The sequence below is a fragment of the Castor canadensis genome, chromosome 14 (genome assembly GCF_047511655.1).
Source record: "Castor canadensis chromosome 14, mCasCan1.hap1v2, whole genome shotgun sequence".
NCBI lineage: Eukaryota > Metazoa > Chordata > Mammalia > Rodentia > Castoridae > Castor > Castor canadensis.
Genome location: NC_133399.1, coordinates 75661241 through 75687290, shown reverse-complemented (window position 1 = coordinate 75687290; position 26050 = coordinate 75661241). Strand labels below are relative to the sequence as shown.

General features: G+C 37.0%; 1 protein-coding gene across 1 annotated transcript; it reads left to right on the top strand.

The window, feature by feature from the left end:
- Positions 1 to 1499: 1499 nt before the first annotated feature.
- LOC109675477 (disintegrin and metalloproteinase domain-containing protein 20-like) lies at positions 1500 to 3812 on the top strand. Its single transcript, XM_074053322.1, has one exon. The coding sequence runs from the start codon at positions 1500 to 1502 to the stop codon at positions 3810 to 3812; it is 2313 nt and encodes a 770-aa protein (XP_073909423.1).
- The last annotated feature ends 22238 nt before the right edge of the window (positions 3813 to 26050 follow it).

The window sequence follows — 26050 nt, the reverse complement described above, 5'->3', positions numbered from 1 at the left end:
TACTGTAAGCTGATTACTTTATAATCCTAAAATGTCAGATATTTGATGATTTTCCCCATCACAATAATACTACTTTCCCCAAAGCTCTCCTCCTCCCTTTATGGTTTATTCATTTCATTTTCACTTCTGGGCATTTTGTTTTGCAATCTGTATTCTCTCATCTCCATCTCCTACTTCTCCAGCTTGTTTGATTTCCATTTCATTTCATATAACAGAGACTTTAAAAATATTATTTTTCTCAATTGTATAATTATATATAAACACTGCTGAGTAACCTCTATGAATTAACCCAAGGTACCTTCCAATTACTTTCTTTCTTGTTTTTTTTTTTGAAAAAATGATATCCATTATAGTAGATACTAATTCTTTTGAAGAACACTTGATGCTTTGACACTGCAATTTGACAAGATTAAGGGAAGATAGGACAATTAATGATTTGTTGCACCAATTACATATTAAGGACCATGAGAAAAAATAATGAATATGTTTTTCATATCTCTTTTCACTAATTTAACTGAATATTTTTTCATTTTAAATAGAAAGGAAGAAGTATTGATGCCAAATCAACATGTAAAAATCAAGATTTTCTCATCCAAAAAAAGATATATCTTCACCTTTCCATTAAGATACTTTTGTTCTAAATATTTTTAATACTTCATTCCCATCTTGGAAATCATTTTTGGGGGGTACATTGTGTCACTTACAAAAGTTCTTACAATATATCAAATATGTCAAACTTGAATTCATCTACTCCATCATTCTCTTTCACTCCCTTCCCCCCATTTTTGAATATATTCAATAGTTTCAACAGTCCTCATTTTTCCACATACATATATGTGACACGTGCAGACACTGTTTTCACCATACTCACTCTCCTACATCCTGTCCCCACATCCTTCCTGTCACACTGGTACTCCCTCTCCAGAAAGGACTTGTTCTGCCATCCTTTTCTCTGATTTTGTAAAAGAAAAAATTGACATTTTTATTTGTTTAAGATAACTATCCAAGGAGTTCCATTGTTACATTTCCATGTATATATGTATTATAACCTGAATTGGTTCATCTCCACTATTTTACTCCTTTCTACATTCACACATGAACATTTATTTAGAAAGCACTATGCTGAATACATGTGTCCTTCATCTAGATTTAGGAATTGTCAACCTGTGGCCAATGTCATTCTTTGCACAACCACAGGCTGACTCTGCTTAACTAAAGCTAAAGAAAAAAAAAAAACAATTAGATCATGTCATTTCTTGGACCAAATTGAAATTTATTTTGACCCATATCATCCATGCTCTTTCTCTCAATCCTGGCTCATAATTACCCACTCATATCTCTGTCTTTCTTTTTCTTTTAGTTCTGCTGCTCTGAAGAACTAACTTTGTAGAAGACAAACACTTCGTGGTCAGTGCTACATACAAATAAGACAAAGGAAGAAAACAGGCCAGCATTGTCTCCTGCTCTCCATCTTTGCTCTCTTTCCCTCATAGCCCATGATGACTCTGGTTGAGGCTCTGGTGCATGTAAGGATCACCCTCCTGCAGCTCTGGCTGGGGCTATTACTCTTCCATTCTGGATGGTCCCAATATATACATGCTCAACATCACAGCCCCCCAGAAGTGGTCATACCCTTGAGGGTCACTGGCACTGGAATAGTCACAAGGTCTCCAGACTGGCTCTCCTATAGCCTGTACTTTGGAGGCCAAAGCCATGTTGTCCACATGAAGACCAATAAGTTTTTGGTATCCAGAGATCTCTCTGTGTTCACCTACACAGACCAGGGCACTCTCCTTGAGGACCAGCCTTTTATCCAGAATGACTGCTACTATCATGGTTATGTGGAAGGGGACCCAGAATCCCTAGTTGCTCTTACCACCTGTTTGGGGGGCTTACAAGGAATACTACAGATAAATGATATTCTTTATGAAATCAAGCCCAAGAATCTTTCTGGTACATTTGAACATTTGATTTATAAGATGGACAGTGAAGAGAGAGAATTACTCTCTGTGAGATGTGCAGTAACAGAAGAAGAAATAGAACGACAACTGAAGATTCAAGCAAGGGCTGTTTCAACTCTGAAGCAAAGTGGCTATGAAGGCTGGTGGATCCAAACACGGATAGTTGAACTGGGAGTGGTGGTAGACCATAAACGATTTCTTTATCTGGAAAGGAATATGTCAAAACTGCAAGATGAAATAATCATAATTATAAATGAAATGAATTCCTATTTTTCTTTTGTGGGCATTGATGTGATTTTAGTCGGACTTGAGGTCTGGACTGAAAGAAATCCCATAAATGTGGAAGATAATGACATACAGTCTGTCCTAATAGACTTTTGCACTTGGAAGAGAGGAGACTTCAGTACCCGCATTTCCCATGATATTGCACATATTTACGTAAATCACAGCTATTCAGGCATGTTGGGCCAAGCCAATCTTGGCTCAGCATGTAATTTTGACTCCAATTGTGCAATTAGTAGTTTCTTAAATGATGAAGTACCTTATTTGGCATACATTGCAACACATGAGGTGGGTCATGTTTTGGGTATGCATCATGATGATGATGAGTTATGCATATGTGGGCAAGGGCACCGACATTGCATAATGAATTCAGGAAATGTTTTTTCAACACAATTCAGCAACTGCAGTTATGCTCAGTTATGGAACACCCAGAGAAACTGTCTGCGTAATTCGCCAGTTCGAAAGGCCATCTTTCCATGGGTGCAATGTGGGAATGGTGTAGTTGAGGATGGAGAGCAGTGTGACTGTGGATCCTTAAAATCATGTACAAATGATTCATGTTGCCTGCTAGGCTGTACTCTGAAACCGGGAGCTGCTTGTGCTTCGGGGCTTTGTTGTAAAGATTGCCAGGTCTTGCCACCAAGGACCTTATGCAGAGAGCAGGACGGTGAATGTGATCTTCCAGAGTGGTGTAATGGAACTTCACCAGAGTGTCCAGAAGATGTGTATGTGCAGGATGGGTTGCCTTGCCTGGGCATAGGCTACTGCTATAAAAAGATATGTAATAACCATCATGAACAGTGTAAGAAGATTTTTGGCAAGGATGCCACTAGTGCAAATCAGAGTTGCTACAAGGAAATGAACACTCGAGGTGACCGTTTTGGTAACTGTGGTATGACTAGCGATGGGTACTTACAGTGTAATATCACCGATGTCCTCTGTGGGAGAGTTCAGTGTGAGAATATGCCACATATTCCCCTTTTGAAAGAACACTCTACTGTGCATCAGATTCACTTCAATGAGGTCACCTGCTGGGGTACCGACTACCATTGGGGGATGACCATACCTGATATTGGTGAAGTTAAAGATGGCACAGCATGTGGTCTAGAACAACTGTGCATCCACAGGAAGTGTGTCAATATATCAAGCTTAAAAGGTACATGTTCAACAAATGATTGCAACATGAGAGGGATCTGCAACAATAAACAGCACTGCCATTGTCACTTTGGGTGGGATCCACCCAACTGTCTGAAGAAAGGTTCTGGTGGTAGTGTTGATAGTGGACCATCTCCACTAGAAGACGTGGATGTTTTAAAAAGGGGGCAAAAAAGGATTTACACAGGTCTGATTTTTCTAGGTCCTTTTTGCTTTTTGTTATTCTCTTTGTTCATTTTCTTCTGTAAGAGGGATAAATTACTGCCCAAGAAAGAAGAACCTGAGGCTGAACCTCTCCCTGTGAAAGAAGAACCCAAAGTTCAAACTTCATCCAAGAAAGAGCCCATGAAAGAACCTAAAGTTCTTGAGAAAGAGGAAAATTTTACAAATCCAGAAGATGAATACAAACCTTAATGATATTTTCCAAGTATTAATTTTTTGTGTCCTAGCAGGAGAAATATTATTGTATGCATCATCAATAACAGAAAATCCTAGGGTTCTTTAATGTTTTGAATCCTAAGCTTTCACCATTTTAAAAAGAAGTAAATATTCCTGCTTTTCCTTATTTTAAACAACTCATGGTTATTTTATGAAATTCATGTCTTTGAGTTTCCTTAGCAAAGACCTAACTCATGGATTTGTGTGTCTATGTTTGTGTGCATGTGTGTTTCCACTTAGTACCACTTGATTCCAAACTACCTTCCCCTTTTTAGTCCTTTTGCACATGGAGAGAGGAAACTTACTATTTGCCTTTCCTTTTGCCCATCCTCCCTACAGTTTCTGCCCATAGGGGACCTAGAGGGATACTAGGAACTTGAGAGAACTATGTAGTTATGTTCTCATCAGCTTAGCCTCAGTAGCTGCGCTCCTTGGTGGCAGCAGTGACTTTCATTCTGCACAATGAAATATATATATATATATATATATATATATATATATATATATTATATATAGTAAGCCTTAGAGAAGCAGCATTGTCAGTCTCACAGACACAGCAAAACTACCATACCACCTCCCAACAGTTGTGAGTCCCAGGTCTCTGAGCCTTGCACCAAATCCCAGAGGTTCCAGACGCAAGCTGGCTGTATCCTCTGCTCAGAGGTTGGAGTCTTAGAACCATGGGACTAATTCCAAAACTCTGTGTTTGACTATTCCAAACTCTTTTTTCAGTCTTTAAGGCAACAGGTTCACCTCCAGTTAGCAACTCGTGGTTATGTGAAACGTGTGGTTTCTCATTCTGTGACTGAACTCTGAATGATACAGAAATTACCGTCATACAGTGGAGAATAGAGAAGGATCAAATGTCAAAAGGTTTGAAATTTTCTCACCACTATTGCTCATTATAATCACAGAAGATAAATTATACAGAGAGTATTTTTTCAAAATCTGTAACCAGGGTAGTAGTTCTTGCTACTAGACTCCTTTGTAATTTTGCTTTTACAAAATAGGGTAAAGAACATACAATTTTATATACTATGTCTTAGAAAACCATTTTTCTTGTAGAAAATACAAAGACAAACGATCCCCATTAAACTTTGAACATTTAAAGGCACCAGAGAGAATTGTATGCAAGGCAGACCAGAGAAGAAAATTCCAAACATAGAAAGCAATTCTAAAATGAGTTGATTAGTGACCTCCATTCTTTTGTCTGAAGGACTTGGAAATACTGCAGGTGAATTGAAGTTGAGGATTATTTAGTTGTTTTGTTCAGAGACATAGACATCCCAATCTTTTTAGTACTACACAGGACTAGTTCACACATTAGACATTTTGGGGCACTCAATTCACCATCATTTTTCCCTAGGTCATATTTGCTGACTTTAATTTTTACTAAGCCATAATTGTCCAGATTTATGGGTTACAATGTAATATTTCAATGCATGTATACTTTGTGTAGTGATCAAATCACTATTATCAGCATTCTATCACCTAACATGTACCTGTTCTTTGTGGTGAATTATTCAAGAGTCCTTCCAGTTATTTGGAACAATGCTTCATCATTATCTATGCTCACTCTACTGTACAATAAAGTACAAGAAATAATTTCTTCTCTCCACTGTAACATTGTTACAGTTTTCTGGAGGTGGTCAGTCCTGAGAAGAGTCTATTGTTGGGGTTAGTTTCAGTTCCTTGTCATGATCATTTGATGTTATTGATCATTTGTGTTTTTTCTTAACTCCAAGGTGGTTGAAAGATGACTACAAAGAAAATGGCTCAGAGCAATGGCAGATACAAAATGGAGAGATACTTTGCTATTTCTGCTTTTAGTTAATTTCTGGGCCCAAGTAAGGAGTTAATCCTTTTCAGCAAACGAAGTTTAAGTACCTCTTATAATTTTTACATTTGACCATTTTTAATCTTGAGCAAATTAGGGTTTTCTGACCAAGATAAATTAGTACAGGAGAAGAGGACAGATGACTGACAGCTAAGTCAATCAAAAGTACTTGTTAAAATTGGAGAAAAAGGAGGGCAGAACAGGTCCTGTCTGGGGGTTGGTCAGTGAAGAGGGGAAGTTATGTGGAAAGGGTGGAGTAGGGTGAATATAGTATAAATACTGTGTACACATGTATGTAAATGGAAAAATGAACCTGGTGAAACTATTACAGGAATGGGGGGATAGAGGATAAAGGAGAATGATAGAGAGGTGAATTCATGTATGATATATTTGATATATTGTAAGAACTTTTGTAAATGCCACAGTGTACACCCAGCACAACAATGAAAAAAGAAAAGACTTGTTTTTGAAATCAAAAACTAGAAACACCTTTATAAAGCAGAATACAGAGTAAGTAAAAGAAGGCTCCCAGTTAAATAGGCTGTGTAGGGAAACTTAACTCTGTGAGCACAGACTACTAAAAAGATATGTTTGGAGCCAGCAAAAATAGTCATTTTTGTGTTTACTTAAATAGAAGGCCTTGGCCAAAAATATGAGTTTGCCTTCTGTCAGAGGTGCCTGCAAGAGTTTGGATGTCTAGTAGCCATACATAAGATCTCTTTTTGAAAGCCTCTTGGCTTGAATAACTTTTGTGAGGTCTGGTACAGGTGACTCTATCTGGATTGTGACAGCTTTTCCCTCTTGTCTCCAAACTGTCTCTGAACAGTTTCCATTGAAGATTTTGTAAATTAACCATTCTGGTTAAAGAAACTCCCTAGTCACCAAGAATAGCTTTTCCCAGATGCTCTTTTCAGATCCCACATTGAAGGGGAAGAATCAGGTAGGTCAGATAGAAGTCATTGCCAATTAAGACTCATTTTACCAAATAATAAGCAGCAAGCGATGTTTAAAAGAAGTGGGCTTACCTGGCACACATTTTTAGTTGTCTGGACTATTGTTGATACCCTGACATCTTAAAAATGCTGCAGAATGTCAAGAGAAAATGGTTATAAGTTTTACAAATATAATACAAAAAGCCAACAGAAGTAAATATGTAAAAGACTGGCTCAATTGAAAAATAGGTACTTGTTAGTCATTTTTGGGAGTGTGATTGCAAATGCTCCAGTGAAGGTCCTGGATAGTGAATGACAAGACTTACAATAGCCATGGCTAAAATACTCAAAAGTAGTTTAGGAACTGTCAGAACATCTAATTATTTCCATTGCAGATAGCATTTTAGGAAAATAATTATGATTGGTAGCATTAAAACAGCAACACTAAGTGCTTCTTGTTATAGTTGGGAATACATGGACACAAGTCTGCAAAATCTACCAGCACTAAAATTTTAATTTGAAGAACATCTATGTGGTAAAGGTTTCTTCCTAAGAAGGCATATATGTTTGAGAAGTATAAGTATTCTACAAAGGAGCCAGCAACAATTAGCTTCACAGCTATACAGATGTCACATATACATATTAATTTATCTTTTTCCCTTGGAGTAAAATTAGACTTTGGCTAGGTAAGATAATAGGTACGCAGCACTGACAAAAGTCAAAACTTTAGATCTATTACAAGTTAAGGGGATAACGCCTATGCTCCCAAATTGTTTTATTTCCAAATGCACAAGTACATTTCATATATACAGTTACACTCACTTAGCTAAGAAGAATATAGGCCAGACTAAATAGCAGGATTGCCCAAATGGCAGGGTTTTTCTGAATCTAACTGATTATAAACAGCAGAACTACCAAAAGTTTCATTAAACATTTATATATAATATTTTTGAATAAAAATATTTAGCTTTCATCTGGACATTTTACATATATTAAACAGACATACTTTTAACTCTGTAAATATTTGTATAATATTTAGATGAAGTTTAGACAAATAGCTCTACATGCCTTTAGTCACAAATCTATAGTGCACTAATTGTGATAGAATTACTTAAAATAATAGTTGTCTCATTACACAGTTATAAGGTGATCATTTAAGAGTCCTTTACATGAATAGATTGTTAAATGAACTCTTATTTAGCTTAGATTTAGTTTTCTAAGTAGAAAAAGTTTGACAAGATCAAAAGAAAACACAAGTAATTATTTTGAAAAAAATCTTTCCTTAAGACAGTTTCTTACAGATGGTACTCAGAGCAGAACAATGTTAAGATAGCATTGTTATTTTATGGACATGGAGAATCAGGGCCTAGTTTAACATGACCCTAAAAAATTTTTCAGGAAACTTAGATTACAGTCAACACACACCTATGCTTTTATAAGCAACTTCTATTATATGCTTTAAAAACCTACTCAGGACTTCATACAATGTTCTGAAACTTCTGATGGTTTGTCTTTATCCATCTTCTCCATTTTTTGGATCAGTGCTTTAAGACAAATCTTTCTTTACAAAATCCTTCCTCATCCAAAACCACTTTCTTTTTCCCTTCAAATTTTCCTCCAAAAAAATATACCCAATACCTTTCTATATCCTTTTCTACTTGTTGACTTTTTTTGTAACTTATATTTTAAACTAAAATTTATAAGAATTTTAAATTTAAATAATTTGCTCAATAAAAAAAAACTCCTTTAGCCTTATTTTTTACTAAATAAACTCATGAAGAAAGGCAATCTTAAACTGCTTGTCCATACAATAAGAAACTTACAAAGACGCACTTGTTAATAGAGCCAATTATAAAGAATTTAATGTAAATTACACTTATGACAAAATGAAACAGATTAAGGTTACTGTCCATAAAATAATGCCTGAGTTTTAATTAGACCTGGTTGACATAAGAACCTTGAAAATCTGGTTTTTCTTAAAAGTAGCAGCAGAAGAGGTAGGGAGAGAAAAGAACGGAAGTCTTTAATTTCTTTATATCAACGCTGTAAGAATCAACCTAAAGAAGTTCATATACAGGCATGTGCAAAAAATGTTTTAAATTGGGCATGCCATAAATGTCAGTTTAAGCATGCATAGACTCAAGAGCTCAAGAACATGCAAAAATTAACTTAAGTAGCCACAAGTAAGTTGGTCAGCTAGTTTTTTAAAAATTTTAGGAGCAGATTGAGATGTGTCTTATTCTGCTCTTTTAGGACTCATTTGGGAGGCTTGATAGCTGAATTCTAAGAAAGTGTTTTGAGTCAGTCTCAGTCTCCAATAAAACTACTGCCATAACTATCATATTTGTTTCTACTAAGTTAATCATGCAATAGACATACACAAAATTCACACAATGACACAGAAAATAATTACATTAATTCTGAGTGCACTCTTAGATATTAGAGACATTAGGTTTACCTCTAGAGCATGTCTTCTTTTTAAATAATCTCTAATAATAGTTTACCTTGGACTACTGTAACTTTGTTATTAGCCAAACCTTTGAATTTAGGGATCCTAGTCTTGGGTATAGGGCTGGCATCCCATATTCTCCTCCAGATAATGGATATGGAATGCATCAGTCCACCCTCTTATTTTATATCAAAATTTTGTTTTATAAATTAGAATTTGTATGCCCAGAAAAGGGGCAGACTATGCAGTAAAAAAGATTATGTCTCCATTGAAACTGGTGATATCTGGCTTCTTCATAAGCATGGAAGAGGTAGAATGAATTATACCTTTAGGACTTAATTTTGGCACTGGGCCTTTCATAATCAAAAAATTCAAATGCATTATTGAATCCACAGCAGAACTCAAGAAGGCCTCCCTTTTGCTATTCAGTTAATTCCATAACCTGGAAAACTGAGATTTTAATTTTAAATACATAAGGCATTTGTAGGAAATGAAAAACATAAAGAATTGAAATTCCCTCTTTAGTCCCTCCATAGTATATGCATGTGAGGCTGAGGGCATGTGTCCATAACCCTTACTGCATTGTGCCTTGGCCAAGACCAAAAGATGGGCCAGCCTAGGGTCTCTCTCTGCAGCGACCTAGATATGACCTGTTCCCTCTTCTGGGAAAATAGTCCATCTCAAAGGCAAGACTTAGAGGAGGAAATTGTTTCTAGAGGGTTTAGAGGCTTAGCATTAGGTGGAAAAGATTTAGAAGGTCGGGACAGAAAATCAGTTCCAACCTTCAATCACATGTTATTTAGATTTCCAGTTGATTTTATATGTTTTTTTGTCCTGGAACTGTGTGAGTCACTCAGGAGGCTGAGAGAACTGACAATGTTACTTAAGCAGGACTTTTCTTTCCCTTTCTCTTCATCCATTTATGTTTCCGTTGTCCTCACTCCAGTGGCCAGGTCAGGAGAGAAGACAGAAGCACGCTGTATGGAGTAGGAGAGGTGAAGGAAAACTTTTATCATGTCTAAGACAGATTTAGACAGAAGAGTTTCAAACTTAAACATTTTTCATAACTCATGAGATGACGGAAGAGGAAAGCATGATATAGAGCTGGGTTGAAGTCAGAAGAAAAGAGGGTTCTTTAAGGGAAGGCAGAGAAATCTGATGGGAATTTTTCTTTAGGAGGAGAATATGATAAGTCAAACAAGATTGACAAAAAGAGGGTCTAGAGCAGAGATAAACAAAGGCCTAGATACAGGGAGACCTAGGCCCATGACCCATAGCTTTGGAGGAAGTTTTTGAGATCAAGTTGAATTTGGAAATCGAAAGTGCCTTGTTTGGGCCAATGGCTATTGTGACCAGACCATTTTACAGTAAAAATTGGCTATTTAGGCATGATGATTTCTGTGAGACCCAGAGTCTGAAGGTTTTGGAGGTGATATCTCAGTGGACTGTCCCTTGGGGGTGGGGGAGCTTGGATGAATTCTGGCCAATTTTGGTGGAAAAGGTGGTAAATAATCCCCATAGTGGTACTACCGTGAAGCAAAGATGTATCGGAGAGGGCAGGAATGAGCATCTTCACTACCAACTGATAATCTATGATATAAGCACACCTGGGTTTTTTTCTAAATGTCCTTAGGAATTACCAGATGAGTCCACCCAGTTGGTAGACTAAGGGAGTCCCTCACCAGAGTAGGACAGATAGTGAGACAGATACTTGGAAGGAGGGGATAACTCACCAAAATTTTAAGGCCAGTGTTAGATGGAAGTCCAGAGATGGGAAAATGGTCCCTGGTGGAGCCGTCAAGGAAAGGAAAAGGTGGGCGTGATTGAACAGCAAAAAAAGAGGGTGAGGCAGCAAGGGACAGGGGAGGATGTTTCTAGTCTACACTCAGAGTCAGGGAGGGAGCCCTGGAAGAGCTACTGTTTGTCCATTGCTTCCCAGGTTGCAAAGAACTGAGAGCTAAGCGTACAAGCCCCATCCTCAGTTTTAGCACCATCTGATAGACTGAAAGAAGCACAGGATAGGTAGGTGTGGACTCAAACACCAGCACAGAGTTTATTTAGGAAGAATCCCATGGAATGGAGTATATAGTCAATGCCAGAACCTCACTACCACTTACAGACTTGGAGTAGATATAGGGGAGAGGTCTGAAGGGGAAGTTTTTCTGGGAGGGAAAATTTTCCTAGGGTTGACAATTACTAGGGGAACCTAGAAGAGATAAGTGGTAATTAGGTAGGTTGATTGCTTTACCAGCTCCCAAACCCCTGTGACGGAACAGTTTGGAATGCCCCCATGGCAAGGTAAGAGTTTGTCATTTCCTTGAGGTTAGGTGTGGACCTTGTAGTAAGTGATGAGGTGTTTCCAGTAAGCTGCCTGCAAGGAAGGGGATTCAATCTTAACTTGGCTTCCCTTTTGTTCACCCTCACACTTCCCTCAGCAACACATATCTCAAGAGCCTCTCTAGGGCAATGTTCTGTCTGGCAAGTATGGAGAACCACTGCCAAGTTCTATGCACTGGTGATTGCTAGTACAACTTCTCTTTTTACTAGCTGGCCTCACGTGGTTTAGCCTCAATAGTTTCTGATTTATGCCAGCTACTTTTTATAATTATGAAAGTTCATTAGATATTATTTAAGCAATAAAATGCATGTGGAAAAAGTTATTTCTTTTTAAAAATTACGTAAAAAACATTGAAAAGATTTGGTAAAGCAAGTAGGTGAAAAAGCATTAGTTGAATATAGATGCATTTAAATGATCAGGAAGGAAAATAAATTTTAATGGAAAATGTTTTTAGTTTGGAGTTCAAATTTTATCATTTTTCGTTCCATATTCAAAGAAGTCAAAGAACACAAATAATGAATATACCTTTAAGAAAATGAAATGTCAATAACACCCACATATTTAAAATAGCCTCAAAAGCCTAAAATACCTAGGAATAAACCTACTGAAGGAAATGAAAACAATAAACCACTGAAGAATGGAATCAAAGAAGACTTCTGAAGTTGCAAAGTTCTCTGATTCTTATGGTTTGGCAAAACCAATATCATGAAAATGGCTGTATTACCAAAAGCAATGTACTATACAATGGAATCCCTTTCAAAATTCCAAAAACATTCAACATACAGATTGAAAAGTCAACCCTAAAGTTCATATGCAAGCACAAAAAAACAAAAATAGCCAAGGCAAGACTGAGCAAAAAGAATGCTGAAGATATCACAATTCCTGACTTCAAACTATACTACAGAGTCATAACAATAAAAGCAGTGTGGTACTGGCACAAAAACAGAGATGAAGACCAATGGAAGAGAATAAAAGATCCAGATTTGAATCCACACAGCTATGCACATCTGATTTTTGAGAAAGGTGTCCAAAACATAAGAGGGAGAAAAGACAATGACTTCAACAAATGTTGTTGGGAAAACAGGATACCTGCCTGCAGAAAACTGAACTTACATCCATGTCTCTCACTCTGTAGAAATATCAACTCAAAGTCAATATTATATTAATGATCTTATTATAAGACCTGAAACTTTGAAGCTAGTGTAAGAAAAATTAAGGAATACATTGGAACTTATAAGCATAGGCAATAACTTCTTAAATAGAACAACAGTGGCTTAGCAACTAAGAAAAAGATTGACAAGCAGGAGTACATGAAACTAAAAAGTTTCTACACAACAAAAGAAATGGTCACCAGATTGAAGAGGCAGTCCACAGAATGGGAGAAAATCTTACCCAGCTATACATCTGAAAAGGTATTAATAACAAGAATATATAGGGAACTCCAAAAATTAATCTCCCCCAAAATCAATGATCTAATGAAGAAATGGGCAAATGAACTGAACAGAGCATTTTCAAAAGAAGTCCAAATAGTTAAGAAACACATAAAGAAATGCTCAACACATAAAGGAAATACAAAGCAAAACCACATAAAGATTCCAACCTCATTCCTATTAGAATGGCTATCATCAAGAACAAAAATAACAACAAATGCTGGTGATGATTTGGGGAAAAAGGAACCCTCATACACTGTCATTAGAAATGTAAATTAGTACAACCATTATAGAAAACTGTATGGAGGCTCCTCAATTCCCTAAAAATACAACTACCATATGATCCAACAATACCATTCCTAAGGATATACCTGAAGAAATGTCAGTCAGAGTATGATAAACCTGCAGGCCCATGCTTATTTCAGCATTATTCATAATAGCCAAGGCATAGAAACAGCCAAGATGCTCCCTCTTGATGAACGGGTGAGAAAATGGGGTATTTCAATACAGTAGAATTTTATTCAGCCATAAAGAAAAAAAATGTCATTTGCAGGTAAATGGATGGAAATGGAGAACATCATCTTTAGCAAAGTTAGTCAGGTTAAGAAAACCAAAGGTCACATACTTTCTCTCATATGTGATACAGACCTAATACAAATGCAAGCATTATGTATATATAAAAATATATACAAAGCATGTATCCAAAAGTGAGACTGGTAGAGGAGACAAAGGAAGGAGGAAAAGAAGGAAAGAAAGATAGGGAGCAATAATGAAATACATCACATCTTTGTAGGAACAAGACACAAGGAAACACACTGAAAACTGTTAAACAACAAAGCATAGGGAGAAAAGACCAGGAAGTGAGGAGAGCAGTGTTATACTGACTTAAGCACAAGACATGAACAGTTGTAATACCAAAACAAAAATTCCACTGAACAATGAGTAGATATCAAAACAATGAAGGATAAGAATGAAAAAGAGGTCATGCTAAGGGGAGGCCACTGATTGATGAAAAGGCAAAAGAACTACATAAAGTATGTGAATATGGTGATGTAGTTTCTATACAATATGAATATAGAATATTTAAACCTGCTGAAAACACTGTAAGATGTAGACAAAGGTAGAAAAGAGAAAAATTCAGGGGATGAACCAATTGGAGATATAATACATTTATACAGAAACAATGAAACTCCCTTACAGTTATCTTAACCAAAGAAAAATATCTTTTTTCAAAAATGAAGGGTAGGAAGGTAAAACAGGTCATGTCTGGGGATTAGTACCAGTGGGAGGGAGAGGATATAAGGAAAGGAGGGTTTAGGAAGGTGAATACTATGGGCATTTTATGTACTCATGTATGAAGATGAAAAATGAAATCTGTTGAAACTATTCTACACAGGGGAAAAGGGGATAAAGGAGAATGATGGAGGGGGTGAATTTAACTAAGATACATTATAAGCACTTTTGTAAATGTCACAATGTACCTCCAGTACAATAATAATATGACAATAAAAACAAAATGAAATTTAAAAATTTCATAAATGCAGTTTCTCCCATATGTATCTTTAGTCTTTACTATTCTAAAAAACAGTCGGGCATAATGGTGTATGGCTCTAACACCAGCATTGGCACTTGGGAGGCTGATGCAGGAAGAACCTGAATTTGATATCAGTCTGTGCTGCGTAGGAAGACACTGTCTCAAACAAACAAACAAAAATAAAACAAACCAAAACAAAAATCCCTAAAAGACTTTATTCATGGACTTTACTTTAAATCTTAAGCACCCACAGAAAACTGTGAGTTACAACAACTGTAATAGAAACGTAGATATCTCCTTTCTAAATTGCACGTGTGCTCTAAATTCCAGGAGTGTGAAAATTCCATTTGACTCCTGTCTTCAAAAGGACCTAGTGCTGTGCTTGGTCAGAGAAGAGGTCCACACGCATTTGCCGAATGGACCTCCATGGAGTGAGCGTCTAGCATGGATTTAAACGCTCATTTGCTTCACTAGGTCCCTGTACCTTCATCAAGTTCTTCCACAGTCAAGTAATAGATAAGCTTCCAGTAGTTTCTTGGAGCATTAAGCAAATACAGGCTGAGATCATATATTTTTCCAATAATTAAAATCCTTGAAAACCCAAAGTTCAAAGAGTCACCAGAAAAATATATACCATATCATTAGAAAAGGCAAAAGGTTTTGTTTCATGGCAATTCTGGGATAAAGATTTGATAAAAGTAGGAAATTCCATTAGAAAATCTTTGAGTAATGTTATTTTTAAAGTGGGGAAATGTGCGAGCATACTTATTATTCTTCTAATGGTAGATCAACTAGTTAAAACATGAAAATGAAATCAAGAACTTGTGTTGTATACTTATTTTTCTTGCTCAATTAGTTATGTTCCAGGTCAAGTGTTGGTTTATCTGTTTACCCTTTAACATTCAAAGTTGGTCACTAAAGCAAATTTAATTTTAACTCAGTAAGACAGACTTAATGCTACAATTGTTAAGGATGCAAGTATTTCCTCAACTGTTATCCACTGGGAGTTTGCTTTGCTTTATATTTATAAGAACTGGCTTATAATAATGTGAATATTTAATCCTAATAATATGTGGTACTTTAAAATCCTATGTACACACCACAATTTTATGAACATTGTGCAAATCTTACATGACCATAAAATATCAAGCATAAGCCCTCCAAAGAATTCTGGAAATTATCATTAAGAAAACAAGCCATCCTCAAGCCAGTAGATGAATAGATATAGGAATAGTTAATATTTCGCACTTTGTAAATGTCACGATGTACCCCCAGTACAATAATAATATGATAATAAAAATTAAATTACCAAAAAAATACTATTCTAGAGAGTGGATGTGATGGTGCAGGACTTCAATCCTAGTATTTGGGAAATAGAGACAGGTGGATTTCAAATTCAAGGCCAGCCTGCACTACATAGTGAATCCCTATCTCAAAATTAAAAACAAGACAGATATTGTGGCTCAATTCCATAAACATAGCTACTCAGAGGAAGAGACAGGGAAGATGGAAGCTCTAGGTCAGCCCAGGGAAAAATTAGAGAGACTCCCATCTTAACCAATAAAAGCTGGGAGTGATGACATGTGCATCATCTCAGGTATTTGAGAAGCATAAATAGGAAAATTGCTATCCAGGCAGGCCCAGGCATAAAGTGAGAACCTATCTCAAAAATAACTAAAAGCAAAAAAGGCAGGAAGTGTGGCTCGAGTGACAAAGCACCTGCATAGCAAGTGCAAGGCCCTGAGTTCAACCTCCAGTACTGCCAAAATAAAACAAAAACAAAACCAACAAGGCAAAAACTCATAACAACTCTTCTAGAAAAGGGAAAGTACAAAACAAAGTTCCTAATTTGACTTTGGAAAATAGTTAACAATGGTTAGAATGGATTTTTGTGGTGTCTTAATTTTGGATGTTCCCTTTGAGAAAATTGTAGAATCTAAATTACATATGAAAATATGAATTTATTTCAAATAAGGAAAGAAATTACAGCAAACGTGCACTCTAAACAATTCCCAGATGCCTCGCATGTTGCATTTTGCAGAAAGATAACATTTAGGTGCAACGCCACTGGATTACCTGTTGCCCATGCATTTGACTGCATGCATGCTGTTCACATTTTTTCTCTGTAAGGAGAATAGAAAAAATGTCAGGCCTCTTGTATTGTTGATTGACATTTGAGTTTTAGAAAGATTTCTTTGAGCTTTGTAGCTTGTAATTAGTCATATCATGTTAAATTTTTATCCAGTTGCTTTCATCATGCAAGGATTCTAAGTTTCTGAACCTTTTTCTATGTCCATGACAATTTTGTGTGTCTCTCGGCATTAAATAGGCTAAGATATATGAACTGAAATGTTGGGATCTGCAATACATGTGCTTGCTCACACAATCATGGAGATGTCCTTGCTGTTTGTATTACTACTGTAGACATGTTCTTTACAGGTAGGAATGCAGAAAAATTCTGTTTTGTGTGATTCTTGTCCATTCACAACAAAAAATCCTGATGTGTTTGCATTGTCTGTAATTAGATTGTCCTGAGGCTTAAGTTTGATTAGGTTTACAGTTAACCTAGCTCTAAGAGTTAAGCATGCGCAAGAAGGAGAGTGGAAGGAAGAACTAGGTTCAGAGGAATAGCATCTGTAGAAACTTCAAGTTTTTACTATGAAGTATGCCTTCACGCCATTTGCAAGAGTGTCCATAATTCTGCGTTACTGCAATGCAACTTCTGCAGCTCACGTTTACTCTGCAGATCCAGGGGCATCACTTGTTCCTTTTTGTAATGCCTGCAAGATTTCTTAAACTCACATGGAGCCTTTGGATTTTTGAGGAAGTTACGCACATGTTATCTTGTGGAGTTTGCTGTTTGACTATATCTTCATTTCTGAAATGGAGTCAGTTGAAGAGCAGTTAAGTGACAGTTCCAGGCCATACAAAGTCCTTTTCTCTATGATATTGAAGATGTAATAATGGTATTCCCAAGTCCTGGGTGTATTAGGTAAGTTAATATAAACTGTCATCACAAACAACCCACTTGTAGCAATCACAACAAATGTCACATGGATACTTCTGGTGGGATGGCTCTCAGGGAAGCTTTCAGTTACCAAGAGGCCCAACCTCCTTTGGTCTTGCAGTGCTGCCACTTGAAAAAAGCCGTCTCCAACTCCTGCAGAGTGGGACAGCATCAAGGAGCAGACACCCAGGCACTGACTGTCATGACCCATGCAGACCTGACACATGCCACAATATTAGTTACAAAGCTACACTGTTGTACAGTGAAGCAATCTAGGCAGCAATTTCCCACCAAGGGACTAAACAAAGAAGCAAATTGTTGTCCAAGAAAATAAGTTATTCCAGCTAAGTTTTTAAAGCAGCAAATGATAGGGACAAAGGAGGGACAAAGTTATACCTTGTTTTCTTCTTGACCACCACTCAAAAAGCCTACATTTAAGCTCCAACCATGAAGAAAGATGCTCAGGCTGTCAAAATAAAAAGACACTCAGATATATAATTCTATCTATTTCTCATAGCTGGTCAATGCATTTTGTGTTAGGAAACCAGAAATAAAGTATGCTATGGATTTTTATTATAATGTGTATTCTAAATGAAAGTCCAATATTTGGAGGAACATACTGAATTCATTCAAGAATTTTTAGTTTTGTTTTATTTGTACAGGATATGCTAGTGACCTATGAGACATGAATCCCTTATATGTGAACTAGTGTAGTGGGAACACAAGTCACATATATAAATTCAAATGCAGCATAAAATTTTTTTAAATGCCATAACAGAAATACACCACAGAATACTTTGGAAGTCAAGGAAGGAGGGGGATGAAAGGCAGGATTTGAAAAATTCGTGATGGAAAGATAGGCTTGCCTAGTTCAAGCCCCACCCACCCTCAACTGCAAACTGCATTTTCATCTACCAGCAAATAAGAAAATATATAAATGGTTTTTGGAAAGGTAAAAAGCTATTTTCTGCTACACCATCATTAATAATGATTTTTTATTTGTAGAAATCTTCATTTGCTTGCATAAAGACTTACAGGGGATGTATAATAGGAAAGAAGAAAACAATTTTATACTGATCAGTGAAGAAGTGATGTTTGATATTATAAAGTTTCAATAGGTTTTTTTTTACCATTATTGCCTAATTGAAAACATTCAAACTATAAAGAAATATTTCAAACATTTAGAAATTCAAAGTAATGACAATTGGCTTGACAAAAACAAAACTGCCTGTGCTTTTCTTGACATTAGAGGGCCTGTCTAATGAAGATTGTGTCGTCAGTATTCAGGTCTATCGCCTGCTCTTCATAAGAACAAAGAATTCTTAGAAAGGAACAATTTGGTACACAGTAATGTTCAATCAGAGTAAGACAAAGTGATGAGGAGTTGAGCTACATAATTAGGTGCACTGAAACTCCCAGGCTGCCTGCTTAACAAGGTTCTTTTTCCTCAGTGGGGTTAACAAATTAATTGGATAGAGAAAATTACACATTTAGCAACAAACAAATGAGCATGGCATACAAAGCTGCTACATTATGACACCTGCATCATCTCCCTTCTCCTTTTTTTCAGCCTGTGCTGTTTTCCTTCTACTCCACTTTGCTCAAGCTGTTCCCTGACCTGAAATGCACTGGTTTACCCTCTGTCTCCTTTGCATGTTGAACAATTTCCCCTCAAGAACCAACACATGCATGTTGCATTGTTGTTTATCTCTGACTCTACTCTCCCAATTATTAATTAAAATAGTAATTACTGAGCACCTGGTAGACTTCAGGCTGGGAATACCCAAGGTAGAGAGGCTCCAGTGGTTAACAAGTCAAGTTGCTCTGTTCCCCAGAACTCAGGGTCTAGAGAGGGATAATGCTTGGTGGCCAGACCACCACCAACACCCAGTTTCCAGGCTTTCTTCCTTCTAAGACTGTTGACATATGCTTACTTACTTCATCCTCATGTCAACCCTTCCAGGTGGGTATGATCAGAAAACAGCAAAAGAATGCATGAGTTTCTTCCTACTTGGACATGCTAGACTCAGCCATGCTGGCCTTTTAAGAATCCTTGGTTCTTTTAGTTCACCAAGGATATGTTCCACATTTGCTCCATTTGAGGTCCCTGAATTGATTCTCTCTCCTGGCCTTTGACAAGCTTCTCTCTCTGCTCTGGAGAGTCTTGTGAACTTGCTGCTCTGCTGTTCCAGTTACCTTGTACTAGTCAATGTTGCAGGTCACTCTCTGCTGGGCCTGAGGTGTCAGTGTATCTGCTTTAGTTGACTCAAATAAGGGCCTAGGTGACTTCCTGTTTCTCTCTTAGCATGAATGAAACTAGGCTGTGACTTTTAATAAACTCTTCAACAAATATTTATGGACTCCTTGCTATAGGCTCAAAATAATACTAGAGGTCAGAGATAGAGTGAGAAAGATAAACAAGTCTTATTTTCTGGCATATATATTAGTGGGGAACATTTAAAGTCAGACTCCTTTGTGCTTCCTTGCCCCAGGTGAAGTATTTATTACTGATTCAAAAACAGAAACTGTCTGGATTATACCTAACAGTAATAAATGAAAATTTATTCTGTGCTTGCTAAGACCTACTGTCTTTGCTAAGGAATTTATATGTTCCCACAAGTACTACTGTCATCCCATTTTACAGATGAGAAGAGTGAGTTTCTGCTGAAAGATGGAAAGACCTCCCTAGTTTATGGATTGGGAGTATTAATATTATTTAAATGGTTTTATTTCTGAAAATGGTCTGCAAATTAAATACAATTCCAATAAAAAAAAGTGACATTCTTTACAGAACTAGAAGAAACCATCCTAAAATACTTGTGAAAGCACAATAGTCAAAGCAATCCTGAGCAAAAAGAGCAATGCTGTAGGTATCACAAGACCAGATTTCAAAATGTACTATGAATCCATAATAACAAAAAACATGGTATTGGCATAAAAACAGACATATAGACCAAAAGAATAGATAGAGAACACAAAAATAAACCCATGCAACAACAGCTATATGATTCTTATTTTATTCTTGTTACCATAATATGGTTGTATTGGGGTTACACTGTAACATTTACAAAAGTCTTACAATATGCTTAGTTAGATTCACCCCCCTCCATCATTCTCTTGTATCCCCCCTCCCCACTTCTTACAGCAGTTTCAACAGGTCTCATTTTTCCATTTTCATACATGAGTACATAATATTTCTACCATAAGAGGCTGCTTGAGAGTGGGAAGCAATAGGCCTGTGCTTTTGAGAAGATTAGGGCACATGCTGTGTATTTGATCCTCTTTGTCCTTTCATGTTTAGCAGAGCTAATAGAAGGCCATATAGTAATCATTACACCCTCAAGGCGCATGTGTAACCTTAATACCTTAATATGGGAAGTGTGCTCCATAAGAAGAACATAGGGCCATCATCCTAATCCATGGTCCATGGTGTGGGCTATCTGGGGTTTTGTGATTCCACCTCCTCCTTGGAGAATGGAATCTCATAACCTAGGAATCTCCTTGCTTTTTCTCATATCTACCTATCTGCTTTTGTGGACAAAGTCAGGTGTTAAAGGGTGAGAGATGAGGGATTTTGGAACACTGAAATTCTATATGAATACAACTGGATTTCAGCTCTACTTCTGGGCCAGGGAACTTTGTTCACAGCACAGCATATTGATGAGTAGTCAATAGCTTTTTTTCCTTTACATACTTGCTGCTCTTCTTTCTGGAAAGGACTCTTTCAAGGCATCTCTATTCAGGTATGTCCCATAATGACAACAGTTGTTGTCTTGCTTTTATTCTGTCATAGCATTTTCACACTGTATCTCTTCTCTGATCTTATTCTTTGTTCTCTTAGTCATTTAGATTTCTTCATCTTTGTCCTGGATTATATTGCAATAAAATATTTATTATCTTCTATATATTCTGTAGTAAGTGCTGGAAATGGAAAAGTAGATAGTTACAGTCTGGCGCTGTAACAAACTGGAATGTGAGCCCTTGTCTCCTACATTGTCTTCTTCATCCCTTAAGAATACTCTTGATAATTAGGTATGGTTTTGCAAGAATTATATTATTAAAAACTTTATAAAGGCGAATATCCTTAAATTTCAGCCATGAGATATGCAATTATCTATCAATTTCCTAAAAAGCTTTACAAGCAAAGAGAATATTTGGAGAAATGGAATATTTTACAAATAGAATATTTTGGAGTTTGGGTTTTCTTTTCTTTTTTTCAAGAAGACTATTTCTTTTTTTAATTTATTATTTTGCTGGGTGGGGGTACATTGTGGCATTTATAGAAGTTCTTACAATATATCAAATATATGTCACTTAAATTTACCTCCTCTACCATTCTTCCCCCCCCCCTCCCATTCCTGGAATAGTTTCAATAGATACCATTTTCCAATTACAAACATGTGTATACACTATTTGCATCATACTCACCTTCCTACACCTTTTCCCCATCCCCATCTCTTCCCTCTTCTTACTAGTACCAAATCCCCATGAAGGAAATAAGAATTGGTTATTTCTATTATATGTTAAATTTGAGGGAACTGTACATGCAGAAATAAAATTGTAATCTAATTCTGTATCTTCTAACTTAACATATGAGCTTAAGTTAAATTTACTGAAAGAATTAACTAAAGATTAGCATGGTATGAACAACTGCTAGCCAAACTTTCTGTCACTGGCAAATGCCTGAAAAAAATAACATAAGGGAAGCAGTATATACTTTGGCTCATAATTTCAGATGTTTCAGTCCAAGATTGGCTACTGCACTACTGTGGGCCTGAGATAAGGCTTGAAGGAAGCAGGAATGTATAGTAGATGCTGCTCACTTAATGGAGGCAAGGAAGTAGAGAGAAAGACAGAAAGAAAAGGCCCAGGAACAAGATACATCTTTCAAGGGCATGTTCCAGCAATCCACTTTCCCTAAGCAGACTGCACTTCTACAGTTCTATCATTTCCCAGTAGTTCATTAAAATTTTGAATCTATCAATGGATTAATGTATTTATGAAGGTATAGTCCTCATGATCCAACCACTTCCCAAAAGCCCACATCTGAACACTAAGCAGTGTTCATTATGGACTAAGCTTTCAGTACATGAGCCTTTTGAGGGGCATAATTCATATACAAACCATAACAATATTCCAAAGAAAATTAATGTAATATGTATATTATTCTTATGAATAACTATCTCGTAAAATCCAAAGACTTGGAGAAAGCAAGATGGCAGATAGCTGAGGGACCCTGAGACCCTGAGCACCATGAATCACGAAAACACTTCAGATATATGGTAGCAAGAATCAGGTCAACCCTGCATTTTTTGCTAACTAAAATACCACCAAATACATTATGAGCACATAATGTTCAATAACCAACCCTTAAATTAGCTTTTTATAGCACATCATAGCCAAGGAAGCCCTGGCACTGGCACTGGCTGCTGCCTGTACACATGCTGGAAACTCCCTCCCTTTTTTTGTGTGTGTGTTTTCAAACAAAACACAGGGAACTGCAGAACAAGTGCAACAAGCATCTGGGATATTCTGGATATGCCATAATTTGTGGAAATGGAGCCTGCCATCCCAGAGTTGAGTGAAACTGCACCACTGCCAGGTGAATGTGACACATCATATACTCTGGAGGGAACCATATAGTCCAGTGCTGCAGCTGTTGGGCAGATTGTACCTCCCCCCACCCCAGACAAAACTGGTGGCCAAATAAACAGAGTGAATATTTCATTTCCATCTGGTGGTAGTGGAGAGAAATGCTGAGCTGATCCTGTCTGTGTGGGGGCAGGTTGACACAGCCACAGTCTGGTGAAAACAAATCATTCTACCACCTTGTAGAAACTGGTAGTGAGGTGAAACTGACAAACACGCAAAGAAATGCATTACACCAAAAAGCTCAATTCTAACTCCAGGCTTGCCCTGCAGGCACTAGGGGCTGGCAACTGCTAACATACCAGCTCATAAGGGAACCACTTCAGAGAACCTGCCTACACCAGATAGCCCATCCCACCAAGGCAGTCCCGGGCTCAATCACCCTGAGTAAATATTCCCCAAAGCTGTTAGATAAGGAGGGCCAACATCCATTACCACATAGCCCAGAATAACAACTTCAAGAAGGGGCACAAATGCAAAGAGAAGCCTTGTTAAAAGCATCCAGCACCTAAATTTGAAATCAGAGGATACAGCCCAGAACATTCATTGAATTGATTTTTTAATTTAGTATTTTTATTTTTTTCACTTTTTCAATTTATTGTTATCTATCAGCCTCTTCCATTCTGCCCAAATATGAATTTGCTTAGTCCTTCCTTGCTCCACTATCCTTTCTCTCTCTTATTTTTATTTTTGTTTCTTTTTTTGTCTCCTTTCCTCTCTTCCTCTCTTCTCCTTTCCATCCTCCCCTCCATCTCCCTTCCTCCCTTTCCCCTACCTCCCCCATGCTCAGGACTCACTAAATAGTCTATTATACCAACTTTACAAATTATACAATCCCTGACAACAGCACCCTCACCCACAATAATTGAAGTGCACCTCTACACAAATTAGGGCCTTATTACTTTTTTGCACCCACACTTCACACCTCCTCTCCCCCTTGCCCCATTTCCCCTCTCTGCCCCCTCTTCTAGTGCCGTCTTTTTAATTACTTAACTATATACCTTGAACCAAACAACTCTTATCTTCTTAATATCCACTGTTAATAGACAATATTGCCCAAGTATTCCTTTTATATTATGTAAATAACTTGTTTGGCATTGAATCTCTGAATTTGTTACTGCCAAGTTATACCTCCAGGTCAGAGAACAGCAATATTGCAATAACCTCGCTAACAACTAAGCTAGTAAGAGCACAAAAATTAAGTTAAGGGAATGATCTAGCAGGTGATTAAAACCACAAACTATTCAGCAACACACAAGCAAAGTACAAGTAGAAGCATGGTGAAGAAAAAGAAAGCAGGAGACTACTACTCCTCAAATGATTAACAATAACATAGTAGAGGATTTGGTGGAAAGCAAAAAGAATGAATTGCTAGTTGCTGACTTCAGAAGAATGATGTTAAGAATGTTCAATAAGCTTAAAATGAATATGCAAAAACAACTCAATGAATACCAAGCGAACACAGATAAAAAATTCAAGAAGACTCAAAAACAATTCAATGAACTCTGAGAGGATTTCAACAAACTTCAAAATGAAACTAAGGAGATTACAAAAAAAGTGAAAAGTGAGACAAGACATCACAGGATATGAAAGAGAAGTATAACAAACATGGAAAGTCTCAGAAAAGAAAATCAAACAGAAATCCTGGGATAAAAAGTCCATGACATCAAATAAAAAATACAGATGAAAGTCACTCCAGTGGCCTGGAACAAGTGAAAGGCAGAATTTCAGGGTTCAAATTAAAAATAGATACAAGCTAAAGGTATAGGTAATATAGTCAACAAAGTAATAGCAGAAAATTTCCCAAATCTTGAGAAAGAGATGCCCATTCAGGTACAGGAAACCTCAAGGACACCAAACAGTTATGACCAAAACAGGACCTCTCTACAGCATATTATAGTGAAAAGAATTAATACTGACAACAAGGAAAGAATATTTAAAGCTGTAAGAGAGAAAAATCAGATAATATATAAAGGTAAACCCATCAAAATAACAACACATTTCTTAACAGAAACCTTAAAATGAAGGAGAGCATGGAATGAGATATTTCAGCACTGAAAAAAAGCAATTTCAGTCCTAAGATACTCTACCCAGCAAAGCTGTCATTCAAAATTGAAGGAGGAATAAAAATCTTCAATGATAAATAGAAACTAAAACAATACATGACCACCAAACCACCACTTCAAAAGATTCTGAAAGGAATCCTACACATAGAAGATGAGAACAAACATAGCCATAAAAAGATGGGAATTATTAAGCCTTAAGAGGGCCAGATGCCAGTGGTCTATACCTATAATCCTAGCTACCCAGGTGACAGACATCAGGAAGATGGTTCAAAGCCAGCATAGGCAAATAGTTCATGAGACACTATCTCTAAAAAAAAAAAAAAAAAAAAACCATCACAAGTTCTCTTTTTCCTCTTTCATGACTCATATATCTTATGAATTGTCATACTATGACCCCCCCATGAAAAGTTTTGAATTTTTCACATTGATGTATTGAAGATCTTTAGAATTAAAGGAAAACCAAATCCCAACACAGAGTAGTGAACATTTTTAAAGAAATAGGTTGAAGGAGATCCACGATTAGGGTAGGGAATCAGAAATCCTAAGCTCTGTGACTCCAGAATCCACCTTGAGATTTCAGAGCTACACTTGGGAAATTTTGATGGCTTCTAGTCAACCACCACCATCACATTAGGTGCACATAAAATTCAAGACTGACGCTTAACTTAGCCTTTAATTGCACTTAAAAGCCATAAAAATCCCACTTGGCATATCCAGATAGATGTGTCCGGCCCTGGGGAAAAAGCTACCTGGCAATTTCTCTTTTTTTTCTTTTTCTCCCAACAAGCAGAAGACAGATCATCAACCAGTCACATTGAACTCTGCAACATCCTGGAAAGCCTCCCTATGCCAGCTGGTTCCAAAGCTGCTTGTGTGAATCTGGAGAATGAACAGGTAAGCATCACGAACCACGCATGACTCCCCTACCCACCCCATGGGAACATAATCCAGTGCAGTCCCTGGGCAGACTGA